The following is a 27107-nucleotide window of genomic DNA, read 5'->3' on the forward strand; positions in this document are numbered from 1 at the left end:
GACACTGATGGGCACTGAAAGGCTGCACTGATGGGTACTTATGGGTGGCACTGATAGGCAGCACTGATGGGCACTGGTAGGCGACACTGCTGGTCACTGATATGTGGCACTGATGGGCACTGATATGCAGCACTGATAGATGGCATTGATAGGCATCGCTGATGGCACTGGCAGGCATTGGAGATGGGCACTGATTGGCAGCTGCCTGGGCACTAATTGGCATTTGCCTGGGCATTGATTGGCATTTCCCTGGTGGTCTAGGGTGGTATACCTGGTTGTCCAGGGTGTTGCCAATCCCTGGTGGTCCTGGCGGCATCCTGGTGGTCCTGGGTGGGCATCCGAGGGGGGCTGCCCTGAAAAAAAACAATCAGCACAGCCCCCCTCTGTCAGGAGAGCAGCCGATCGGCTCTCCTCTACTCGCGTCTGTCAGACATGAGTGAGGAAAAGCCGATCAACAGCTCTTCAACAGCTGATCACGTGGTAAAGAGCCTCCGTCAGCACTTTACCGAGATCGGTGTAGCGGTGTGTCTGACTGACCACCACACCACCGATCGCCGTGATGCGCGCCCCCACGGGTGTGCGAGAACGGTCGTTCTATGTGGACGTCATATGACGGCCTCCTAGAACGAGAGCCGCACCGCCTAGCCATATTTGGACGACCGGAGGGCGTGAGGTTGTTAAAATGATTAGCTTTTATTTAGCTTTTATTTATTTGTATAAAACCTTTTCTCCCAGCAGAAAATAACACTTTGCTGTGGAGTTTGTTTCAATGTGTTATTGTATTTAAATCTGCTAGTACTTCTAACACTCCCCTCCCACCGGACTGATAACACTGCTGTACAAAGGAGCCCCCTGTGCTCCTTCATCCAGAGTGTAGGCACTCTACTACAGGAGGTGTGTTACTGGCCAGATCACCAGATAAAAAAAAGGGAAAAAAATCCTTAAAAATTAAAACAAATGCAGCCACCACATCTAATAATTGGTAAGCTGCAATATCTGAAATTTTTGGTTTTGGGGTCAATACCACTTTAAGGAAGTCAATATGTTATATTGCAGTTATATTAATTTAAAGCCACTTTTTAAAAAGCAAGCTACTGATATGAAAAGCAGTGACAGAGCCTCTTAAAGCGCAAGTTCCCCTTTTCACAAAAAAATAAAATGCTAAAATAATACTATACACGGGGTGAAATGAAGAATGAGCAGAGCGTATCCCTCTATTATGTGTACTTGTCTCAATCCAAAGCACTGAGTGTGGTTTCTTGTCTCTTCACTCGTCCCTCGGCTATCTGCATTAGTCACTTCCGACAGGGTATCCCGACACCACAGACTCTTGGGGGGGGGGGGTGGCCCCACCTCCCTCCAGCCCACAGAAGGTTATTGACAGCCGTTTCCCTATGAGACTGTGCAGAGGAGGTGTGTCCTTACCCTCCACTCAGGTCTCAGATTACACTCAGCTCTCCTCTCTAAGTTGTGCAGTGTGTGACGTCAAATCCCAACCCCCTGCCTGCTGGAGCTGACAAATAGCATTTGATCTGTGTGTTTTAGAAGGTTCTACAAAACAAATGGCTTTTTGACACTAGGAATTTCTTCATTAGAACACAGAGAGTGCACCAAGTGGTGGATTTTAATAGTTATATAATTTCTTTGTTCCAGTTTTTCATAGTATTTAGAATAAATGTGCAGAAAATCAACAGTTCTAAATACAGCGTTGAGTATTTTGTTACATTGACTTGTTTCTTTTTTAAGGGAAGCTTACCTCTGCCACATCTAATGAACAATAACATTTACTGAAATGCTGAGAAATCCATAGATATTTGTGTAGTTACTGAATTGTTTCACGTCTGGAACCAAGGAAACTTATCCAACAATGGCTGCTATTTTTGAATACAATGCACCTTTTATCCAATGCACGTTATGGTATATTTTTAAACACAATAAACATTCCATTCTCACTGGAATTGATCACAATACCTGCTTTGCACTACTTTTCACGAATTGTTTGACAAGTTCACATACCACAAAAGAGCGACGTGATTATAATTATTAATATAACCGTTGCTTGTGTTGTGAAACAATACCATAGCATACAGTACCTCCTACCTTTCTGATCTGGTGGGGAGGTGTACCTTTAAATATTCCATTTATAGAAAAACAATACTTCCTGTTATGCTTAGCAACATCGTTTCATCACCACTGGGAAAAAAAAACAAGCCAACCATCAATTCTTTATATACAAAGGACACATTTCGATGAATTTACTGACATTTTCCAATGAAAACAAAAAGAGAAACTAGAAAAGCACAAAGCTCAAAAAATAAACACAAACATATGACTGGGAAATTTCACTACTTTTCCTTTATACTTTTCTTTTTACCTTATGGTGTTGGTGTTGCTACCGTACCATTTATTCTGACTGCCACTTACATAGTTACATAATAGGTGAGGTTGAAAAAAGACACAAGTCCATCAAGTCCAACCTCTGTGTGTGATTATATGTCAGTATTACATTGTATATCCCTGTAGGTTGTGGTCGTTCAGACGCTCATCTAATAGTTTCTTGAAGCTATTGATGCTCACCGCTGAAACCACCGCCTGTGGAAGCGAATTCCACATCCTTGCCGCTCTTACAGTAAAGAACCCTCTACGTTGTTTAAGGTTAAACCTCTTTTCTTCTAATTTTAATGAGTGGCCACGAGTCTTGTTAAACTCCCTTCCGCAAAAAGTTTTATCCCTATTGTGGGGTCACCAGTATGGTATTTGTATATTGAAATCATATCCCCTCTCAAGGGTCTCTTCTCCAGAGAGAATAAGTTCAGTGCTCGCATCCTTTCCTCATAATTAATGTCCACCAGACCCTTTATTAGCTTTGTTGCCCTTCTTTGTACTCTCTCCATTTCCAGTACATCCTTCCTGAGGACTGGTGCCCAGAACTGGACAGCATACTCCAGGTGCGGCCGGACCAGAGTCTTGTAGAGTGGGAGAATTATCGTTTTATCTCTGGAGTTGACCCTCTTTTTAATGCATGACAATATTCTGTTTGCTTTATTAGCAGCAGCTTGGCATTGCATGACATTGCTGAGCCTATCATCTACTAGGACCCCCAGGTCCTTTTCCATCCTAAATTCCCCCAGAGGTCCCCCCCCCCCCCGTGTATAGATTTCATTTATATTTTTGCCACCCAAATGCATTATTTTACATTTTTCTACATTGAACCTCATTTGCCATGTAGTTGCCCACTTCAATTTAACTTCCCAATGCATCTGTGTTGGAAACACTGCAACACATAGTAATACACCACCACGTATTGTGTTGCACTAGGCTGCTAAAAATGCATTCAGTAGCCCACTCAAATGAAGGGGCTGTGTTATTGTAACATAAGCTAAAGCACATGTGTTGATGCACTCTACAGATGTAAATGGGCCCTTATTCTTTTTCCTTTATAGAAAGGCAGGGCCGTAAGTGACCGTGGTGGTGTGTAGTAACATCAAGAGAATATATTAAGAGTTCAGTTGTCTGTTTAACCACTTAAGGACCGGAAGGATTTGCCCCCTTAATGACCAAGCCATTTTTTGCGAAACGGCATTTTTTGCGAAGCGGTCGTGCTACATTGTACCCAAACAAAATTTATGTCTTTTTTTCCCCACAAATAAAGCTTTCTTTTGGTGGTATTTGATCACCTCTGCAGTTTTTATTTTTTGCATCATAAAAAAAAAGACCGACAATTTTGAAAAAAAAGCATATTTTTTACTTTTTGCTATAATAAATATCCCCCCAGAAAATATTAAAAAACACATTTCTTCATCAGTTTAGGCCAATATGTATTCTTCTACATATTTTTGGTAAAAAAATCGCAATAAGCATATGTTGATTGGTTTGCGCAAAAGTTACAGCGTCTACAAAATAGGGGATAGATTTATGGCATTTTTATTATTATTGTTTTTTTTACTACTAATGCCGGTGATCTGCGATTTTTAGTGGGGACTGCAATATTGCGGCGAACAGATCGGACAATTTTGACACTTTTTTGGGGTCATTGACATTTATACAGCGATCAGAGCTAAAAAGTAGCCACTGATTACTGTATAAATGTCACTGGCAGGGAAGGGGTTAACACTAGGGCGCGATCAAGAGGTTAAATGTGTCCTAGGGAGATGTTTCTAATTGTGGGGGGAGTGGATTGACAGGGAGTAGAGAGAGAAAGCTGTTCCTGATTACTAGGAACAGCAGATCTCTCTCTATCTACTTCCCTGACAGAACGGGGATCTGTCTGTTTACATTGACAGATCCCCGTTCTGTCTCTGTGAGGAGCAATCGCGGGTGGCCAGTGGACATCGCGGCCACCTGCCCCGAGCATCGGCTCCGGGGACGCGGCACGGGGGTGCGTGCGGGCCTGCTACAGTTGACGTACAATGACGGCGATTCGCGCAGCCGTGCCAACTGCCACAAGTAGTTAAGGAAAGGTTCCCCATGTGTAAGGTAGCGTAGCCTCTGGGCTATGCTAGGCACCCTATCCAAAGTGCCTAGCATAGCCCAGGGGTACCCACCCAGGGGTAGGTCCATTAATGTCACCCTTGCTTGGTGCCCTAAGAGGAGGGGAACATAGAGAACGTGACAACCATCCCATCATCCTACCCCCCTACAAATATATGTGCAAACAGTAAACACAGTGTTTGAAAAGATAAGGATGAGTCTGAATTGCTTTGCCTGCAGTTCAAACGCACCTCAATAGCACATGCTGTGTTCAAAGAAATTAAGCTCAAAGCAGGTCACGCAGCTTCTGAACTGCCATGTGTACTGCTCAATAAAGTCAATAGGATTTTTCCAACCTCCATTTGACATGCATTCCAAACAGTGCAAATTTTCCTGCAAATGCAGGAAAACAATGTCTGGCAACATGAGCACCTATTAAAGAGGATGTAAACTCTTGTATTTTTTTGTTGTTGTTTTCAATCCCCTGCAAAGTAAAGGCATAAAGTGCTAGTATGCATGTTTACCATTTAAATTTGTATCATCGTTTTCTGCACAACTTCCATCTTGTGCCACTCCATTATAACAAGTGCTAATTCTCATTTTCTAGCAGTAATAGTAGTAGATTTGAGCAGAATTAAGATTGTTTTGTTTAAATATGCACAAGATGAGTTTTTATGTTAAGATTGTCTACTTTATTCAAACTTTGTATGTCATATATGTATGAGGCAGTCAAATTTCACTCAGCGGGAGGGGCTGAGATGCCAATCTGACGTCAGCGTGGAGGAGAGCAGTGGAAGGTCACATGACTGCATAGAGGCATTCTAAAATAAAGTATTTAGCTGCATAATTTAAACAAACACATACACTGTGCAACATAGCTTGCTATAACAGAGGGGGTTCTAGTAATTATGGACAGTGACTTTACAGCCACACGATATAGCAGCAAGGAGGGGAGGGGCGGGGAGCAGATCGTCTCTCATATCACTAACTACTGAGCTGACAGGTAGGGAGGGAGGGGGAGAGACTGCGGGATGACTGAGGCACATAAACTGACCATGGTATCATGGATCAGTAGCCCTGATTACCATGGTCAGCACACTTAGGGGGACACAGAAAAAGGCAGGATCAACCAGGTATTTTAAAGCATAGAATTGGACAAATGACACCGCAGAAGCACTGTGCTGTATATCGTACTTTAAAGTAAAAAAAAAAAAAAAAAATTCTTTAGCGTGACAACCGCTTTAAGAACCCCTATTCTAAAGGGAAGCAGAAACTGCAGCTTTTTTAATGCAACACTAAATAAAGTTAAGGTTTTGATAATTAAGCAAATTACTTCCAGTTGCACATCAGCTTGAAAAAGGTCACTGTAAAACAAACGGTTTGTTAAAGCAGAGTTCCACCCAAAAATGGAACTTCCCCTGTCCCGATCCCCCCCCCCCCCCCCGGTGTCACATTTGGCACCTTTTAGGGAGGAAGGGGGAGCAGATACCTGTCTAATACAGGTATTTGCTCCTACTTCTGGCAAAAGATCGCCGCAGTGTCCGCAGCGATCTACGCCATGTCCGGCCCCTCCTCCATTCCCTCTGCTATCTTCTGGGAGACACACAGGTCCCAGAAGACAGCAGGGACCACTCAGAATGCGCAGCGCGACTTGCGCATGTGCAGTAGGGAACCAGGCTGTGAAGCCGCAAGGCTTCACTTCCCAATTCCCTTACTAGCAATTCCGGCACCTGCCCCCGGAGCCAAGAGGATGGATCGGCTTTGAGTGAGGACATCGTGGTCGCCCTGGACAGGTATGTGTCCTTATTTTAAAAGTTAAACTCCGCTTTAAGAAAAGAGAAAGGTGTAAATCAGCAAAATGTCCTGTTTCACTATAATAAGTGATTGTAAACTCATTCAGTGTAATTCAATGGAATTGCATAGAGTGGCCTTGGACCTCCTCTTCTCGGATTCCCTGCCCATGCTCCTGGCTCCTCCTCTTCTCAGTGTGCCACCATAGGAAATAGTTTCTTACACCTGTGGGCTCAATCCCTAGCCGCACGGTCTGTGTCCATAGACACAGACACAGACCGTGCGGACCATGTCCATAGACACAGACCATGCAGCTTGGCCCCGCTTCCCGCTCCCTTGTCACTGGCTTTGATTGACAGCAGCTGGAGTCAATGCCTAAGCAAAGCTTGTAAGACTGGAAAGTGAGAGGAGAGAGCTACCGCAGACGGGAACAGCATTAGATTGAGTGAGGTCTCAGGTAAGTATTGGGGGGGGTGAGTGGGTAATACTTTTACCTAAACATTGTTTTTCTTAATGCAGGGAATACATTAAGGTAAAACATATTTAGGCTTTAGAACCACTTTACATTATGAGTTATAACACTAAGGGATTTATTTACTAAAGGTAACTCCACTTTGCACTACAAGTGCACTTGGAAGTGCAGTCGCTGTAGATCTGAGGGGAAGATCTGAAATGAGGGGAAGCTCTGCTGATTTTATCATCCAATCATGTGCAACCTGATTTTTTATTTTCCTTGCATGTCCCCCTCAGATCTACAGCGACTGCAATTCCAAGTGCACTTGTAGTGCAAAGTGGATTTGCCTTTAGTAAATAACCCCAAGAGTGTTATACTACCTTGAAGCATAAAGCTGGGTACACATTATTTGAATTTCCTCCTGATCCATACTGTCATTGCCTGCGTTTCATGACTATTATCTTTCCCTGCCATCAATCAAGTGTTCAAAATCAGACTTCTTTAATATGGAATGTGCCTACATGGGACCTAGAGGTCATTTTTACTTTTACATTCTGTTTATTGCCTCAGTAGCAAGAAATATTTAAAGCTGAACTCCAGGCAGAAAATGTATGTCTTCTTAGTATTGGTGCTTTCATACCTCCCATGCCTGGCCACTGTTCATGTCTCTGTCTCTTTCTAAGTGAGTGATGACATAATTATTTATTTGACATTCCAGGAGGCTCCTGGTCTGTCCCGCCTCCTCACACAGTGACTGACAGGCCAGGAGTCTCCTGGTCTATCACAACTCTTCACTGAGTACACAGAAGGGGAAGGGGCACAGCTGGAGGTTTACAGGTAGCCAAACAGGCTCAGTCCATCCAATAATAAAATTATAGATGTACCTGCCCTTAATCACGCCTGTTCATTACAATTCCCACTGCATGATGGGAATTGTAGTTTCTCATAGATGCAGTGTGAGAAAGCTGGATGTGATGTACATGCCTGGATTTGCACCTCTTCCCAGAGCCAGCTGAAGCTGTTATTTTGATGTAGCACCCTGATGTTTAGGCAGGGCTGCTATTAAATTTATTTGCCAGGTGATAGTTGCCTTGGCCAATTGTTAGGAGATCAATTGATTTCCCCCTAATTCTGCAATTGCTGCTCTTCTGTCACTGGGTGGCCGGGTATCTGGTGACATTGGATAAGACAAGGGCATAGCAAGGACAGATTATGAATAAATGGGGTTTCTCAGCCAATGGGCAGGGATTTTCTAGGGTCCCTTGGCCTGCTGGGAGAGCCTATTTATTTGGGTGGAGTCAGGTGATCGGGGTTTTGTGCCACCTGGACGACTGTCTGTGTGGATGTGTGTTGTGTTGCCCCGGGCTGCTAGGCCATAAGCCTTAGACCTATCCTGGGGGACATCTGGCTGCTAGGCTGTCTGAGGGCCTATCCTGAAGCTGGAGAGCAGCATGGGGTTGGGACTGCAGGCTTGTAGTCCAACCAGAAGTAACGGTTCTGCCGACCAGGGAACCAGTTGGGGTCGGAGGTAGATGGGAAGCTGTTGCCACTAAGGGACCATCCATCTTGTTACTGGAGACCACTGTGAGTAAGCTAATGCCAGTACCAGAGCAGAAATTTCACGCCAGCCGGGGAGTGAAGAAGTGGGAAAACTTCAGCAAGTGCCAAGTCGGGGACCCAGCGGGACAGCAGAGGTGACGCTTGTGGAGCATCAGTGAGTGCCAAGCCAGGGACCTAACATGTCAGCGGGGGTAAAGCTTGAAGAGTATCTGTGAGTGCCAAGCCAGGGACCCAGCAAGGAAGCTAGGGTGGCGCTTGAGGAAGATATCGAGTGCTAAAGTGGAAGAGCTCAGAGGATCCAGTGGCTATTGGATCTGAAGTCTAGTGAGAGAGACTGGGAGCTCATTGAGTGAAGACCCACAGTGAGAGGTTGTGGGGTAAGCTGAGTGTGTTGCAAATAGTTTGATACAATTACAGTTAGTAACTTCTACAAGACTGTTGCCATAGGAGACAGCTTCCTACCTATACAGAAGTGGTGTCCATCTGGGGACCTTTCCCGGTATAGCTGTCTGCCTATAGAAGTCTTGGAGTCTGCCAATTCACTTCGCATTTACTTAAGGGTGTCCTGGCCCTAACCCTCTCTCCCCCAGTTCTGTTTAAGAGACAATAAATCTCTTTGCATTCAAAAAGTGTCTGGCAGCCACCAGTTTATCTTGCATTACACCCACCAAGCCTTGTACCCCACTGTACACAGAAGGATATCAGCTGTCCCTGACTCTGGAGATCACCATTAGGTCTAAAGAGGCCTGGAACTTTGCTACATTATGAATTCGAAGGATATTGCAGCATATTTTTCTCTTAAAGTGGTGTTCCGGCCGAAATTATATTTTTTAAATAAAAATACCCCCATAATACACAAGCTTAATGTATTCTAGTAAAGTTAGTCTATAAACGAAGGTCTGTTTTGTTAGTTTATAGCAGTAGTGTGTTATTTTATAAACTTACAGCAGGCCGTGGCCATCTTAAATGTGGGCATCTGAAGCCAGACTGTATTTCTTCCTGGATCTCATCCTTGCAGATCTCGCACACGCTCAGTGCAGCACAAGCAGTGTAATAGATTTCAGGTCAGGTTTCCATAGCAACGGCAGTGTCAGAGAAAGTTGCCGCCCCTTCCCAGAAGGCATTGCAAACAGGAAATGATGCGATGGGCCACGGCCAGGGAGGAGGAAGTAAAAACTGAATACAGCAGATATACAGTAGGTGCTGAGAAAAAAAAAATATCCAATTCGTTTACAGTGCACAGTTTAGTGAGGGATGCTGAAGAGTTGTAAAAGTGGGTGGAACTCCACTTTAAATGGTGAGATTTATAAACTAGTTACTAAATGTTTATTGTTTTAGACAGGTCAGTGTACAGATTTCTCTAATTTTCTTTACATCCTGAAGTTCAGCTTTAAAAAAAAAAATTCTCCTAGTTTTGTTTGTAGGTGTAGTACTTTAGAAAAAATAAATAGTACTGCCCACTGTTTTCTATGAACAGACATGAATATTAATACACTACCCCTTTCACTCTTCACAGTTTTTTTTTTTATCCCAGAGCCAACACCCAACTCACTTCCAGAGAAGAACAGAAATGCTTCCTGGCCATAAAATTACAAAGAGAACTCCTTTGGTCAACATTTTCCATATCATTTCTGAAATAATCTCTGTATTACGATACTTCAAATGGCATCTGTAAACAAAGGCACTTCCGATAGAGGTGCAGCACTCAAGCTCATCTATGTGATTCTCTATCTCTTTGGCATTTCTTGTGTAGTTAATATAGTGCTATTATCATTGTTGCTAAACTAGGCTCATATCTCATGGCACGTGTACTGTAAGGTTGTCTATTTCAGTTGGTGGTTGCAGAAGTAAAACAAGGATCTGTGTGCTAGAAGCAAAGCAGATATTTTTTTTCTTCTCCATAAGCAAAGTTCATGGCATTCAAGTACAGAAGAGAGTAGCAGCTGCCCACACCCATTTATTCAGGTCCTAGCTGCCACTATTTAATTGCAGGTCAGAAGTTGAAACTATCTGATTGGAGGAGACGAACAATGTTTTTATATTTTCAGTATTGCTGCCTGTGTAAATCACCCAGGTTTTTTTAAATATATATATTGTCTAAAAATCTGTATTAACTGTATATCTATGTTCATTCAAAAGAAATTGTATCGTGTAGAAGTTTTTATTGAAAAAACAAGAAAAGTGGAGCTTATTGCATGGGCAGCTTGAAACTGTAGTGATTATCTGTATTAACTCTATTGATACAAGTAGTGAGGATTCAAACCGAGTAAAGCCTGGTAACACATGGGCTGAATATTGACCGGTATCAGGAGGATCAACGGAAACAGACTGACATTTGGCCCGTGTGTACAGCAGCCTGTCCCACCGAAGGTAGCCAAACACGAGGGCTTCTGTCAAACGGGCATGCTGGAAAAACAACCGCTGATCGACATTCAACCAGCATGTTCTGGGGGGGGGGGGGGAGGCCTATCAGAACACAAAAGCTCATCAAGGAGATCGCTGTTCTAACATTGCATAGCTATTACAGCGAGCTCATACGTTTTTTTCATTCAGCCCACTGGGTTGAATGAAAAAAAAAACTGTGTGTACTACGCTTTACTGTTCCAACTAAAAAAATATTATCATTGAGTTGTTATAATTCACATGTATGTCCAAGAAGCATTAAAAAAAACATAGTTCATGTTACAAGAGAAGTTGTCACATTCAGGGCAAAATAACTGGTTCTCTTACGTAACCCTTCACCCACTGATTCTTACTTTTCCCTCATTCCCCCATTGATCTGTTGCTCCAACAGAATCCATAATATTAGAACCATTAGCGAGTTTACACATGGTTTACTTCAATTTCCTCTTCATATGACAGTGTTCAGGCCTGGCGATTGTCATTGGCACTGAATTCTGGGAGGAAATCTTTGTGGCACATGAGCTTTAGTCATAATAAGGAGCCCTCCAATAATGCAAAATCTCCATTGGTGCTCTGTTGCCATCGCTGACATGTTTGCCTGGTCTTCTCCTTGGTTCTGCTTCATCGGTCATCTTGATTGGCAGGCTGAAGATGATGTAACTCCCACCCTTTTACACAGAATTGAATTTATCCTGGCACCAAAGCTTGCCAAGAATGAGCACGAAGCTGCTTATGTGCAGCTCAGTGTACATTCAGGAAAAAAAATGCTGGCAGGCAGAAGAAGATCTTTTATTGTAGAAGGGTCTACAGAGTCACACCCGCAATAAAGGTCTACCTGCCAACAATGTTTCCTAGAAAAGGTTTGGTTCCATTTTTCTGTTGCAATTATGTTTATTGAAAAGTTTCACCAAACAACCAAGAGAAATAATACAATATTGTAAAAGTGTATCCAGATGGCCTCGTAAAAACGAAGAAAGACATTGTCAGCTAATAAGAAAAACAACAGTGGAAAAAGCCAACACCAAATAAAACTTGGATCTATCAAACTGAGTCACACAAATTGTCGTTTATAAATAAAATAGGCAATATCAGACTTCAGACTCAGGCAAGGAAGGGGAAGGGAGGGAAAAGGGGAAACAAGGGTTATGAGTCAGGAGGGTCAACTAGTAGTATCTAGGGGGCAAGGTGGCATCGCCAAGTACAGGGAAATAAAAGAGACCAGTGAAGGGCTTGGCGCCAAAAGAGGAACACAGTAAATCCAATGCAACCATAGATGATGAATATAGGCCTAATGTGTTGCATAATGGTCTAGAATGCTCATAAAGACATACACATTAAGATCCAAGTAACCATCTGAATATGTAGCATGTAGAAAAAAAATAAAGAAGATGGAAAAGAAAGAAAACAAGAAAAGAAAAAAAGGAAGAAAAACCCCCAGTGAAAATAAAGGGGAAGATTGAAAGAAAAGTGAAACGAGGAGTATACAGCAGCAGTCCTGTCAACCCTCACCTGTTCAGCTCCCTCAAGATTCCCTCGCTATATAGATGACTGCACATATTTAAGCCAAGGAGTAAACAGGTTTGGCCAGGCTATTAAAAACACTTTGTGTATCTCTGTGTAATATACCCCATAATCTGTTTAGGAACAAGAGAACTGAACTGATGCTGCTGCTTGCAGCATTCTATAAACACTAAAGGGATTGTATTGTTAGGTTTACCTCCAAGCTGATGTAGGAGGATATGTACCATTGGCTTTTAGTTAGCACTGACTGTGAAGACCAGTGTTGACCAATGTAAAGTATAGTAACTACTACTACTACTACTAAAAAACAGTAAGGCCTCATGCACATTGGATGTTATAAAAAAGCCAGTAGAATTAGCTGTAGAAAGCTGTAGCTGTAAAATGAGTTTTTCAGCATTTTTTAGCTTTTTTTAACAAAACTGTACTCCCACAAAAGCTTATGGTTTAAAAACTTTGATACCGAATAGCCACTTTTTTCAAAATTTTTTGGCATTTTTAAGCTTTTTTTAGAGTTAAAGCATTTATACAGCTGAAAAACTCCTCTCAAAACCCACTAGTTCTAGGTTTTTTTCCAACCAGAAAATGCCCCAGGCGAAAACTGCTGATAACAGCCCATGTGTGCATGGGCACATAGGATAACATGCTGGGGAGTTTATTGGCTGCAGGCAAAAACATCTGAAGCCAAAAACAGCAGCTGTAAAAACATCTAGTGTGCATGAGGCCTAATCCTTGACCATTGTATTCTAAAATCTGATACATTTCTATGTTTTGCTGCAATATGTACTTCACCATTCTCTTCATTTTGCCTAAAGCTGGTCATAGATAGGAGGTGGTGGTTGGATCCAGTGCCGGGACAAGGTCATCTAGAGCCCAGGGCGAACAAGTCAAACTGTGCCCCCCCCCCCCCAAGATGTATGAACATCATAGGTCAGCAGAAATACACCCCAAAAAACACTGAGCACTGATCTGCATAATAAATCCCTCCCATGCAGCACAAATCCTACCAGCTCAAACCCCCCCCCCCCCCGAACAAAAAAAAAAATCACCCCTTCTAGCATAAAACCTCTACCACTAAAATCTCTCCTCCTAGTACACATCCCCCCACTTCAAATCCCACCTCCCAGCACAAATTCCCCCCAAATCCCCCTCTCGAACCATAAATCGTCTTCCCCGCCCCCCTTCCCTACACAAATATCCCTAAATCACCACTCATAGCAACCCCCCTAATCTCCTTGTGGTGCTCCCCACCTCACATAATACCACAGTGCCCAGGGCAGCCACCCCTCTTGCCCACCCCTTGTTGGATCCTCTGACTGCTAAATAATAGTCTTTGAATTATTGAGTTGCTAAGTGATCTTATTTTAACACTAAAAAACTAAATCAGTTGGCCTACATAGAAAATAATTTTACAAAAAGTTTATTAATTTATTGGGGCATAACATTAAATGCAAAAAAATATCAGTATAATTGTTTCAAATAACAAAAATATGCCCTATAGTGTTATAAAAGAAATGAAATAAAAGGTAAACAAGACAAAATGATAATATCCTTATTTGGTAAAATAGAGAAAGAATATGAAGAAAGTTGATGACCATGAAGTTGATCAATGAGTAAGATAAATAATGGTTCGATCAGGAGGGTAATGTGCAGGAAAGGATGATGTAGTATAAGCATCTCGTGTTAAACAGTCTGTTTCCCTGGCGGTACCATAAAATGTTGCTGAGGGCAGAAAAAGGAATTAGTTGGCAATACATAAGAAAGTATGATTAAAAGAGGGAAAGCTCAAACTGCTCTTATGTCAGTTGGTTTCCGCCACAGGATACAAAGTAATTCCTGTCCTCCCCTGATACTGATTGCTTCAAGCTTAGTCTTGAAATGCTTGTCATGAGAGTTTCCTTAGTTTGCTGTGACCTGCTGAGGCTTGTAAAACATAAAACAATGCAAATCGTGAGTATTAAACAGGCTCATTACTATTTTGGCAGTAGCCCACAAATGCCTAGATTGTCGTAATCTAGGATGTACTGCTAAACTGCCATTACACATATACACAGATACGCAATAGCTGATATGGATGTCATAATATTATGTATTAACAACAAAGCAGGGAAAAGTTAGAGCCCTCTGTCAGGTTTTATTGCTGTTCTATCAGAGAGGTGGGGAGATTTCTCATCATTCCCTGTCAAGAAAGGAAATGACTAGATATCTGTCTATTGGAGACCAAAAAAAACCCCACATTTTAGTAAAGTGAGAAAGTGTTAGAACTTGACTGACAGTGTTTAATGACACCCATACCCTAAATTTCTCGTATGGGTATCTCATGAACACGAAGTGATGGAGTCACATGCTGAAACTTTAACTATCCAAAACTAAAAAAAAAAAAAATTGGATGGAGTTGGAGTGGACTTTACCTCTGTAGAGAACGGACCCCTCCTTGGTTGGCTTGTGAGCCACATGTAATCTTTAGCTCCCTTTGGTAAAGCTGATAGTTGCTTATCAACAAGTGATTAAAGTTGACTTTGAGTTGTCTGTCTATCTGAGCACTTGTTTCATATTACCCAATCTCATGTATTTGAAGTCAAGAGGAGTTGTGCAATTTACTGGCAAATTATCTGTGATAGCAGTACATTCTAGATTTTGTTAGGCATGATCGAGGCCTATACAATGATAAAGGTCCAGGGCCTCTGCGACTGGAGTAAGATAATAATAAAACATATTTTACAATTTACAGATAAGACAACAAAAGACAACATAAATATCTGGGCTTTAAGCTGGCCATACATGGTTACATTTTTATTCGAGCGTTCACAAGGAGCTTCTGAAAAATTGTTTTTTAAGAAATTCTTTCTTGCCAACTGAGTCAACTAATTTAGTTCAAAAGCCCTGCACATTTCATTCAGATCTGCTACTTAAAGTAGAAGCCCAGGCTAGAACTAACAAATCCTACCCCCCCCCAACACCTATACTAACTACCCTGTAGAAGGAAGATGCTTATATAGTATTTCACAAAAGTGAGTACACCCCTCACATTTTTGTAAATATTTTATTCTATCTTTTCATGTGACAACACTGAAGAAATGACACTTTACTACAATGTAAAGTAGTGAGTGTACAACTTGTATAACAGTGTAAATTTGCTGTTCCCTCAAAATAACTCAACACACAGCCATTAATATCTAAACCGCTGGCAACAAAAGTGAGTACACCCATAAGTGAAAATGTCCAAATTGGGCCCAGTTAGCCATTTTCCCTCCCCGGAGTCATGTGACTAGTTAGTGTTACAAGGTCGCAGGTGTGTTAAATTTGGTGTTATCGCTCTCTTATACTGGTCACTTGAGGTTCAACATGGCACCTCATGGCAAAGAACTCTCTGAGGATCTGAAAAAAAGATTTTTTTGCTCTACATAAAGATGGCCTAGGCTATAAGAAGATTGCCAAGACCCTGAAACTGAGCTGCAGCATGGTGGCCAAGACCATACAGCGGCTTAACAGGACAGGTTCCACTCAGAACAGGCCTCTCCATGGTCGACCAAATAAGTTGAGTGCACGTGCTCAGTGTCATATACAGAGGTTGTCTTTGGGAAACAGACGTATGAGTGCTACCAGCATTGCTGCAGAGGTTGAAGGGGTGGGGGGTCAATCTGTCAGTACTCAGACCATGCGCCACACACTGCATCAAATTGGTTTGCATGGCTGTCATCCCAGAATGAAGCCTATTCTGACTCCGATTGTTACGAAGCGATTATCCCTTGTGAGACCTCTATGCCTGGCCTGTATAAGATATAATCACTGAGGACAATCCTCATCAGATAGTTTGAACTCACCAAATACCGATTCCATTCACAAGATGCTATTCTGAACATCAGGTTACAGCAGATGACAGGATACAAACAGATGAATAGGTTGTGGTATTTATGCGGTCAAAAGATGATATTGTCTGTAGCTTACAATGCGGAATACATGTGCCCTTCTACATGTGTCTTGTAGCTGCATCCATGACACAGGAAATGCAATCACAGGAAGAAGGGTGAAGCATTACATATAAAGGAAGTGTGTCATAACATAAGGGAAAAAGAACATAAGAAAACAAGTGCATTACCACAAAAGGTCACTAGATGGCAGCATGTGAACTAAATATAAAAGTCCATATAAAATGGTTAAGGAACAAAGCCTCTTCTAAAGATGATGACATTTTTTTTAAATCCCTGTTTCCATTGACATTGTTATTTTAGATGTAGTTGCCATTAAAAGAGATATTTACTACAAAACTGAGTGGCTCCTTTTAAGCAAAACTTTGCTTAACTTCTCTTGCCCCCTTATCAGCACTGACATCTTTATCTGGTCTTTTTCTGGGCTCAGGCCAGGTCGGACTGACCATAGGGCACACCGGGCAATTTTCTGGTGGGCCGGGGCCGCCAGGCTGCATGTCCTAACAAGCACAGCCTCTGTTGATGACCGGGCTGTATAGTGGAAGGTAAGCGGCGACCACGGTCCGGACAGGGCTAACACAGACTGCGGTCGCCACTCACCTCCCGCTATGCAGCCATGCCTGTGTCTCTTCTCCCGGCTCTCCCACCCTGCCAACAATGTCATTCTTTTAGCAGAGGAGGGGGTGAGAGGAACTGGAGATCTGCACAGAGAGCGGGAGTCTTTTCAAATTAACAAGCAGGTAATCACCCCCTTGTTAACATGATCCAGGTCTGCAGCTCCTGGAGAGGACACACAGGCTGAATCCTGCCTCTGCCCTGCCGAAGGTAGGACTCTGCAGGGGAGGCAGTGAGTAAAAGGGAGCACTGTGATTAGAGAGAAGGGGGGGCATGACTGTAAAGGGGCACTGTGATGGGGGCTGTGATTGCCAGGGGCACTGTAATGTAAAGGGCCACTGTGCTATAAAAGGGACTGCACTGTAAAGGGGCACTGTATTCATTGCACTGTCCCATTACAGTAGAGTCCCCTTTATATCACAGTGCCCCTTTACATTACAGTGCAAACGACTGTGAATATCCCGTCAGCGAATATCCCGTCACCAACCACCCCCGCAAAAGGCCTATTTTTTGTCCCAATTCAGGCCTGGGTCGGTCTCTTCAGCCAACTTAATTGGCTAGGTGCCGAAATTATGTATAATTCCTGCACTGAGGTATATTGAAAATGTACACCAAGGTGTGCACACAATAGAGAGCCTGCCTGCTCGCAAGTTTTTACCTAGATCCAGTTTAATAGATGCTTCCAGTTAATGAATGTCTTCCTTTCATATGAATGTTTCATCACTCAACTCATCACTGTCCATTCATCAGAGGACCCAGCTAAGGGATTACAAGGTGACATCACTGGAGGAAGTTACTCCCTTTTCTGACATAACAGGGCAAAAGGGTACTGAATTATTTAGGGCAGTGACATATTTGTGTACTTCTCAGTTTCACGGACCATTGTACTGACACTGAAGTTACAGTACATGTGGCAGTTCAACACACTGGGTGTTTCATATTTTGAGTGGCTGAATGAACATTGCATTTGTATTTAAAAAAAGCTTCTAACTTCAACTTCTTCAATTAAGCTTTAACAAAAAAAAAATGGAAGCTGCTTGGTTTCTAGAGCTGCACTAGATTTTGCACTCTTCAGTTTTAATAAATCAACCCCAATGTGTTAATGAATGCATGTCTATTTTCTTGCATGCAAAGGATGTGTGGAATCAGCCACCAATATAAACTGTGCTGGACTGTGCATTAAACCTCGTAATTCTTTTGTTATTTTCTTTGAGGATACTTAAGAGTTTCTAAAGATCTTCAGTGTTTATTTTTATATCTACATAAGAGTAAGGGGAAAGCAGCTGGTAAATTTTGGTACCCTTCTAATTCCCAGTGGTACAATAGGTGGTGGCTGAGAACATCCAAAACCTTTACTGCCTCTCTTGAGGACAGCTGTCTGAAAGTGTGTGCACAGCCAATCACAAATTTTCCAGAGAACAGTCAGGTATTCCTCCTAATATTCTGTTGAGGCCCAGTTCTCTGCTCTGTGATTTATGCTGCTTTTCTAGTTACAAACGTGACCTATCACCTGGATTCTACAGTTTGACAGTCTTTCAGAACTCTACTAGTCATGACCCCCCTTTGACCCATCTTTACCTGTCGGTTGGTTATTCTCTTTTGTTTATCCACCTGCACATGATTAGCCATCAATAGGACAAACCTGTAGGCTATAGTCCCGCAGCATTGTGCAACAAAAAACATAGGTTCTTTTGGGTCCCTGATGAAGACTAAACAGGATATTCCTTATTCTCTGTGCCCGAGGGGAGTCCACATTACTTGCTGCTATCTAACAGGCTCCACACAAGCTGTGACAGTATGCTTGGGTTGTGTATCCCATTGATAGAGTAATGCTTGCCACTGTAATACACCTGAATAGCTGAGTTGACATCAAAATGCTAAGCGTGATCATTTGGAGGGCCTTCAAAAGTTCCTGGCAATTTCAGCAGATTCCTACTCGTCTGCTTTGGTTATTTTAGGCTTTTGTGACTACGACTCCTAAAAAAACTGCTAACTGAAGAGTCTTCCCAAATATGGCACAGAGGCAACCCTCTTTGACCTGTCAGCTACTTCTAGTCAATTTTAGGAAATATCTTTGAACCTGAATACACTTATCCCTCAAACAAGTACCCCTAACTGTCAGAATTGACACATGGGAAACATGCAATTGCTAGGAAACTTAACAACATAACAACTCGCTTTCTTCTGTTGCAGGAGAGGTTCCAATGTATCACTTACCTTGGATATGAGTGGCTTGGGGATAGTTGAACCTTTTACTGTGGCTCCTACTCCACGAGCAAAAGTAGCTATTGAATACCTGCAAACAGCAAGTCGTGTTCTGAAAAGGCAACAGCTCCAAGATGTGGTTCAAAGCCCCCACTTGCTTCACACTGAATTCATGGTAAGATTAAAACGGTTTTGAAGATTAAAAAAAAATAAGTGCACATCTTGTCTGAAACTCTAGGGTTTTACCATATATTCCTTGTTTTGCAAAGTATCTTTTTGTTTATTTTTTGAAACTTTGGCATGAATTGGGGTAAGAAATTCCTAGATGGCATCCCATGGTAACTTTCAAAATAATGAATAATGGCCACAAATAGTTGATTTAGCAAATTATCAAAACTGTCTTTTTTTATGAATATGTATCTAACCAAGGTTTAGTTGAGGTTTGTAGTCTTGGAAATTTGCTACATAACACAGAATGGCTTTAGCAAAATTTCTCTGAAATCTCAATTTTTTTTTTTTTAGCATGGTGTGATGTGAATCTCTGTTTACCAGCTAAAATTTTGCTGTAAAGCAGGGGTCTCAAACTGGCGTCCCTCCAGCTGTTGTGGAAATACAAGTCCCATCATGCCTCTGCCTGTGGGAGTCATGCTTGTAACTGTCAGCCTTGCAATGCCTCATGGGACTTGTAGTTCGGCAACAGCTGGAGGGCCGCCAGTTTGAGACTACTGCTGTAAAGGGTGCTATGTTGACAAGAGCAAGACTAAGGCTAGGTTCACGTGAGAGAAACAAGCTTTTTAGCAGATGGGTAGAGGTGCCATTAATCTCGACAAAACGCTTGCATTTTCAAGCAGAAGAAACCACATGGTGCCGCAGCATGATGCGGTTCTGTGTGGTACAATTATTTTTTTAAAAGGTCAGGGGTAGGGCAATCCTTTGAAATTAATGGGCTGCCCTATATGCAGAATGCATGTCGCAGTGATGTGAGCCAAGCCTTAAGCCACCTGAATCTATTGGATGGTAGCCAGCAGTTCTAGATCCTCGCCCTAGATGCTGAACGACGCCAACTCCATACTGCATGAGGCAGCAAGAAATCATTGCTATTACATCTGCTTTTCAAATCCATGTGTCCACATTTGCGCTGCCTATAGAGCACTTAAAAATTTCAGCAAGCTTCATTTCTGACCCAGGAAAAAAAAAACAAAAGAAGACAAGCAATGGACAGCTCAGAAAAAAAAAGAAGAATAGCGTGAAATATTAAACTATTTAACTACTAGAAGTCAGCCTAAAGAATAGTTTCCCTTAAATGACCTGCGTAAGGACCTAGGTAAGGAAAACACAGACTAATGTCTGCAGGAGCCTAAGGACTGCACAGTAGGTGCTAAAGGGCCACAGGTTGGGCGCCAAGGGTGTAGAGAGAATGATTCTCCTTAGGCGGCTCTCCCAGGAGTGGTGGCTCTTTGCTCAAGTAGAGACTGAGTGTGCAATGAGGAAAGTGCCAAAAGCCGAACATGTATAGTCCAGATTTAATTTTTGTAATATTCAGACTATTATGATTAGAGCCGTGTAGGCTGAAACGTGTCAACTGATTGCATCTGTTTACTGTACACTGTGGTTTCCTGAATAAACAACAAGATTTTGGAGCAATAGCGGTTGTGCGGATCATCTTTATGGACAAATATTCAGACTCTTACATCATAAATAAAAAATAAATAATTCACTCCAGGGCCTAGCTGACATCGGGAGCAATCATGCTAATTATCTGCACATTTAAGATTGATAGTGTGTTATTTGCTGTTTGCATATTTTACTCAGATTGCATTCTAATTGCTTGCAAGACTACCTATTATATTTATATTCATGCTAAATATCCCTCAGGATCCCTACAATTTCATCAGTACAGTGCACACTTTGTTTACCAGTGCCAAGCCTTCATGGGCTAGCACAAAGGAGACAATGCTACAATAAAAACCCACAAACAATATATTTCTTTATAACAATTTATTTATTTTGGAAATTAAATTTTGGCCACAATGTTGTTCAAGGGGTAACCTTATAATGAAATAACGCAACTTCAAATAATTATAAAGCCATCTTGGCTATAATACATCAACTCAAATTTTACACTGTGTCCATCCAGACAATGCTGGACGACTATTCCCCCACTAAACAACACCATGACTGATAAGAGAATTAGGGAGGGCGGGTGGGAGTCCCGGTCCGGTTCCACAGGGTCTGCTTGTTAAACGGCCGGACTGCCCCTTTTATCTTCTTCAGAAACGCGGGCTGCTTGTTGCTGCGCAGGAGAAGCTGCTGTTGTAACCAATAGCAATCCTACAAGAAACATAAGGAAACCTGCATCCCCTTTGAGCTCTCCCATGTTGGTCCTGCATATTGCATGGACCTGTCATGGGCTAGCACAAAGGAGACAATGCTACAATAAAAACCAACAAACAATATATTTCTTTATAACAATTTATTTATTTTGGAAATTAAATTTTGGCCACGATGTTGTTCAAGGGGTAACCTTATAATGAAATAACGCAACTTCAAATAATTATAAAGCCATCTTGGCTATAATACATCAACTCAAATTTTACACTGTGTCCATCCAGACAATGCTGGATGACTATTCCCCACCGACCGAGGCCAATAGAGAAACCTTTGGCCGAGGTCCCCCCAACATCGCAGCCCTTTCTATTAAACTTTGCAGGCCCATGTTGAATATGTCCAGACCTATGTCTGACAAATGAACTAAATCCTTCCTAAATAACCCAGGAACGAAACCTTCAAGCTCCAAGTGGCTGAAGGACACACCACCCAAGGACACTAAAAAGTTATGTATGGTCCTATTTAACCGTCTCCGAATCTTATCCACATAAAATAAATTCCCAGAAGGGGACCAAAGGAGTCTAGGAACCATTTCGGAGAAGGCTAAATTGGTATTTGGAAACAAAAGTTTAATGGAAGAAATATCCCGCTTCATTTCACAAAGGAGCTCCCATGTTCTTACTTTACCAACATCATTTGCTCCAACGTGAAGCACTAGAACCTGGGGAGAAGGCCAAATTGTGGATAAATGAATTAAGTGGTCTTTAAGATTACGCCATCTGAGGCCCCTAACTCCAGACCATAACACCTTAAAGACATTACTATCCAAACCTAAATTGTTCGTATAGATCCTGGATGCAGCCTGATTTTCAGCCCAGAAAATGTAGGAATGGCCTACTATCCAGATTGTACATTTAGAAGAATCTGAAAAATAGAAAATCAAACAATTAACAATTCAGGGCGGACATAAATTTTATATCTACTACTAGCCCACCTACCAACCCGTTTTTGACCTTCAGGAGAGAATCCCAACAAATTGGCTGTGGTGGCGGCCCCAATCCTAAATGAATGCGATGAGAATCCAAGACCTAGGAGGTTGAGGCGCTTGAGGCATGAGGATAGTACCGCTGAAAACTGGTAACGGGTCAAAGGGGACAAATCTTGGTGGATAAAAAATGAACTGTAAGAGGAAGGCCTCACTGACATATAATTGGCCGTATGTGACACCGGGCAAACCAACTTATTGGGGGATTTACCTAGATATACCCACTGACCATTGCCCAAACCAAAAGTTTTGGACCGGCAGATAAACAAATGTAAGCAATCTGATTCCATCAACACATGAGAAAACAGCAGGAAAGCTGAAGATGATTTGTTTTGCGCTGTAAGTTCTCCAACTCTGAGGGCACCAAAAAAGGTAACAGAAAAGGCTGCCCTGAAAAGCAGAAGTTCAAATTCAGCAAAACAAATCTCTTCTAATATAAATAGTAGTTTGATTAATAGATTAACTGAAATGGGACGTCTGGAATCCTGGGTAGGGTGTGAATTCTTGAATCCTTTGAGGACCTGACTAACCTGAAAAAAGGAAGACAGGGCTGGCATGCCTGCAAATTTTAGAAAAAAGGAAACACCAGCCAACACCTTGCTAACGGAGGCAGGCCTAAGGCCAGACTGAATCAGAAAAGACACAAAAGCTAAAGAGACATACGCGTTTACTTCTAAGGCATCTATACTCCTGCTAGAGCAAAATGAACACCATTTTGACCAGGCCAGACTATATTCCAGCCATGTCTTACGCGCTACCGAGTTCCTAAGATGCGCAGAGATCAGTCCCAGATCAAGCCCCAGAGGAAATATGGGCAAGGGGTTCCACACTGATCCGCCGATGGGGCCAACTCCCGGAATCTCCGCAACTGTAAACGAGATAAGGCGTCAGCTATGTTATTATCAATCCCAGGAATATGCTTGGCTTTTAACCAGATATTGAATCTCATGCAGTGCAACACCAAAAAACGTAAAAGTTTGATAACTAGCTCTGATTTAGAAGAAAGCATATTGATAGCAAATAGTACACCTTTATTATCCGTATTTACAATAATCCTGCGATTCACAAAGTGTTCTTTCCAGATCACAATTGAAACTATAACCGGGAACAATTCAAGGAGGACTATGTTGCGCAAAATGTCTTGTTGCAACCAACTGGCGTGCCACCTAGAGGCACACCAGTGGCCATCTAGAAAAGCGCCAAAACCAGATGAACCAGCAGCGTCTGTAAAGAAGTTTAACTGAAAATCCTTAGTAAAGGATTGCTGCCATACTGTGGACCCATTGAAGTTGCAAAGAAAAGAATCCCAGATTTTTAGATCTTCTTTAACACTTCTAGAGATGCAGACATGAGAACAAGGGTTCTTAAAACCTTTAATAGCCAAAGCAAAACGTCTGGAAAAAATTCTAGCTATGGGAATAACCCTAGCCGCAAATGCAAACAAACCCAAAAGGGATTGGGCCTCTTTTAACAAAACTTTGCGCTTTGACAAGAATACCGAGATCATTATTCTCATACGATGTAATTTATCCCTGGGCAAACTGAACTCCATTGATGATGAGTCAATAGTGATGCCCAAAAATTCTAAAGTGGATGCAGGAAGTACCGTTTTTTCATGAGCAATGGGAATACCGAAGGAGTCACAGATATGAAAAAATTCGTTCAGCAATACCGAACATATGGGGGAGTCTGCTGGACCCAAAAATAAAAAATCGTCTAAATAATGTAGAATACCCCCAACAGGGGAACATTCAGACAAAACCCAGTGCAAAAATTTTGAGAAAGACTCAAAATAAAAGCACGATAACGAGAAACCCATGGGCATACATTTATCAAAATAAAATTGGTCCTGAAAATGGAAACCCAGGGAATTGAATCCTTGTGGATGCACCGGTAGCAGGCGAAAGGCAGATTTGATGTCCGCTTTTGCTAACAGTGCACTGTGCCCAAAGTGACGTAAAAGTTCTAGTGCTTCATCAAAAGGAAGAGTATGAAACGGGGGCTACAACCACTGTAACCTCATCATTGAGTGAAGCGTCCTCAGGATATGATAAATGGTGAATGAGCCTGAAACTACCCTGTTCTCTTTTAGGAACAATGCCCAATGGGGATATACGGAAATTTTTTAAAAGGTGGGCAAGAAAAGGGGCCAGCTACTCTTCCTTCTGTCACTTCCTTAGAGATGTAAATTCTTAACCAAAGTGCATCCAGACCCTGCAAAGGAGGGGACCAAGAAACCGTCCTTGAAACCATCAGTTAGCAGCCGAGCCATCGTGCGGTCTGGATAGAGATCTAACCATGGTTGCATGCTTAGCAGGCTCACTGGCGTCTTGGCCTTTTCCTCCAGCATCTCGTGGAAAGGATGGGAGAGAAGCTGCTGATGATTTCTTGAAACATCTATTCGCAGAATGGTTCCCATTGCAGTAAGAGCACTCATGCCTATACCTACAGTTTGATAAGAATTTGCACTGTCCTTCGTTAAAGGCAAAACAGAAGCCTTTACCAAAGACATTTTGTGGGCTAGGCACTGTTCTAGGTGAGAACTGCGGCTTCTGTGGAAGCATGAGATTCAACCATAAACCCACATCCTTACATCCCCATTGCAAGGAAGGGTGAACTGCTAATTTTTGCCTGAAATTCTCATCATAGGTGAACCAGGCTGTACCGCCAAAATTACGGAATGCTTCAGAAACTATATCCACGTGTTGAAAAAGGCCTGAGCATTTCTCAGGAAATTGTTCTCCCAACACGGCCGCAAAAATGCAAAAAGCCTGCAGCCAATTCTGAAAGGTTTTTGGGTACAGCCCTACGCCTATCCTCTTCTGTGCTCTCATCCGATTTCTTGTCAGATTTAACTAGAAACTCTTTGGATGCTGGCAATAATGACAACAGATCAATAAATTCACCCTCCCAAATTTTTTCTTTGACAGAGGCAGATAAGTGGAAGCCCAGCGGTGATATTTCACATGGCATAGGCGCCTTAAAGGAGGACTCTGCAACCATGGAATGCGCAGAGCGTGCAGAAGGCATAACAGCTTTGCGAACTTGAACCGGCTTGCGGGCCATACCACCTGTATTATGTTTAAAATTCTCACCAAGGGGGTTCTCTATCATAGTATGCCAAATTGTACTTATATCATCTCTCTCATGCTGTTGCAAAAGGTTCTCATCTTGCTGTGAAAAAGCACCATGTAACTGTGCCCCTTTTAAATCATTAGTAGTATCAGTATCATACAAAGCACCAGAATACTGTGCTCCCTCAGCCTCCTCAGCAAAAGCACCAACTGTGTGTGCCCCTTTAAGCTTTTGTAACATACTAGATAAAGTTTTAACAAGAACAATAAATTCAGTGACATTAACATCTGAGAATGTCTCACCAGCAGGCAGACTCCTATTTTGCTCACTTCTGGCCGCAGCAGCTGCAGACTGAGTAGCAGTATTCTCTTTCCTTGGAGGTGCATTCCTGTGAGGAACGCTGCCAGCTCTCTCCTTTCCTTTGGGCTGAGAAGAAGCCTCCGTTCTCTGTCTCTTCTTTTTCCTCCCTGGCTGCTGGCGTGGACTGCGCATGACCAGGGCCGATCCTAGGGTCACAGACGCCTGGGTGCAGAAATATTTCTGGCGCCCCCACGTGGGTGTGGTCATCTTACCAACTCCTCCCCTTTACAAATGTTACTATGGCAACGACTCAAACACAGAGATGCTCCCCTAAGAAGTCTTCATTACCCTAGGATCTTCCCATGATCTTTTAACAATAAAGAAAATACAGGAAGAGAGTACACTAGTGAGACCTGGAGGGGAGTCTCTCTGATGCACACACAGAGGGCTGTCTGTTAGAAAGAGCCCCCAGACATAGTACAGGAGACGGTCAGAGACTGTAGACATGATACAAGAGACGGTCAGAGACTGCAATCATAGTACAGGAGATGGTCAGAGACTGCAGACATACTACAGGAGATGGTCAGAGACTGGAGATATAATACAGGAGATGGTCAGAGACTGCAGACATAGTACAGGAGACAGTCAGAGAATGCCGACATGATACAAGAGATGGTCAGAGACTGCAGACATGATACAGGAGATGATCAGAGACTGCAGACATAGTACAGGAGATGATAAGAGACTGCAGTTCCTATGGACATTAGTAGATAATGGGTGAGTCCCTCTCACCTGAACCAGCGATACAGCAACAATGGTTCCTCTGATCAGGAGTCAGCTCACACTGAATTGCCCGTGGCGAGTCCGCTGAGTAGCACCCACATCTGTATTCTGGCAATGACTCCATTCCTTTCTCCGCCAGGGATGGCGCCAGGCTGTGTGGCTTTCCCTCTGGTGGCACAGGTCAGCGGGGTTCTCTCTCTGATGGTGTTCCCTCAGCACTGTCCTCTCCCTCTGGAGTCCTGGGTGTACTTCCCTGAAAGCTTTCCCGGACTCCTGGCTCTCTCTCTCTCTCTCTCTCTCCCATTCAGCTGAGCATGCTGTGTGGGCTGCAGTTTCCGTGTTACAGTGGGGCTGCCAGTCCTCGGGACTACATGTCCCACAATCCTCCTCTTTGCTCCTTTTTTTTTTTCTTCCCTGGCCGATATGAAGGCGGGGGAAGAAACATAGTGCGCCTCTCACTAGTACAGCAGCGCGCGCGAAGAGGAGAGGGAGAGGGGTGTCACCCAGTGTGGTAAAACATGGTATCACCGCCCCTCCACCAACTATAGTCGCCCCTCAGTACAGATCCCCCTCCACTAAGTATAGACCCCCCTCCGTCAGTGCAGACCCCCATCAGTATAGACCCCCCTCA

General features: G+C 42.8%; 1 protein-coding gene across 2 annotated transcripts in view; it reads left to right on the forward strand.

Annotated features, from left to right (window-relative positions):
- The window catches only part of PTPRR (protein tyrosine phosphatase receptor type R), a 283853-nt gene that overhangs the window by 206787 nt on the left and 49959 nt on the right, over positions 1 to 27107 (forward strand). For both annotated transcript variants that reach the window (XM_073620043.1, XM_073620044.1), the window contains one exon: positions 18934 to 19120. In XM_073620043.1, the coding sequence (XP_073476144.1) occupies positions 18934 to 19120 (187 nt within the window). The remainder of the gene's footprint in view (positions 1 to 18933; positions 19121 to 27107) is intronic.

The sequence above is a fragment of the Aquarana catesbeiana genome, linkage group LG03 (genome assembly GCF_042186555.1).
Source record: "Aquarana catesbeiana isolate 2022-GZ linkage group LG03, ASM4218655v1, whole genome shotgun sequence".
NCBI lineage: Eukaryota > Metazoa > Chordata > Amphibia > Anura > Ranidae > Aquarana > Aquarana catesbeiana.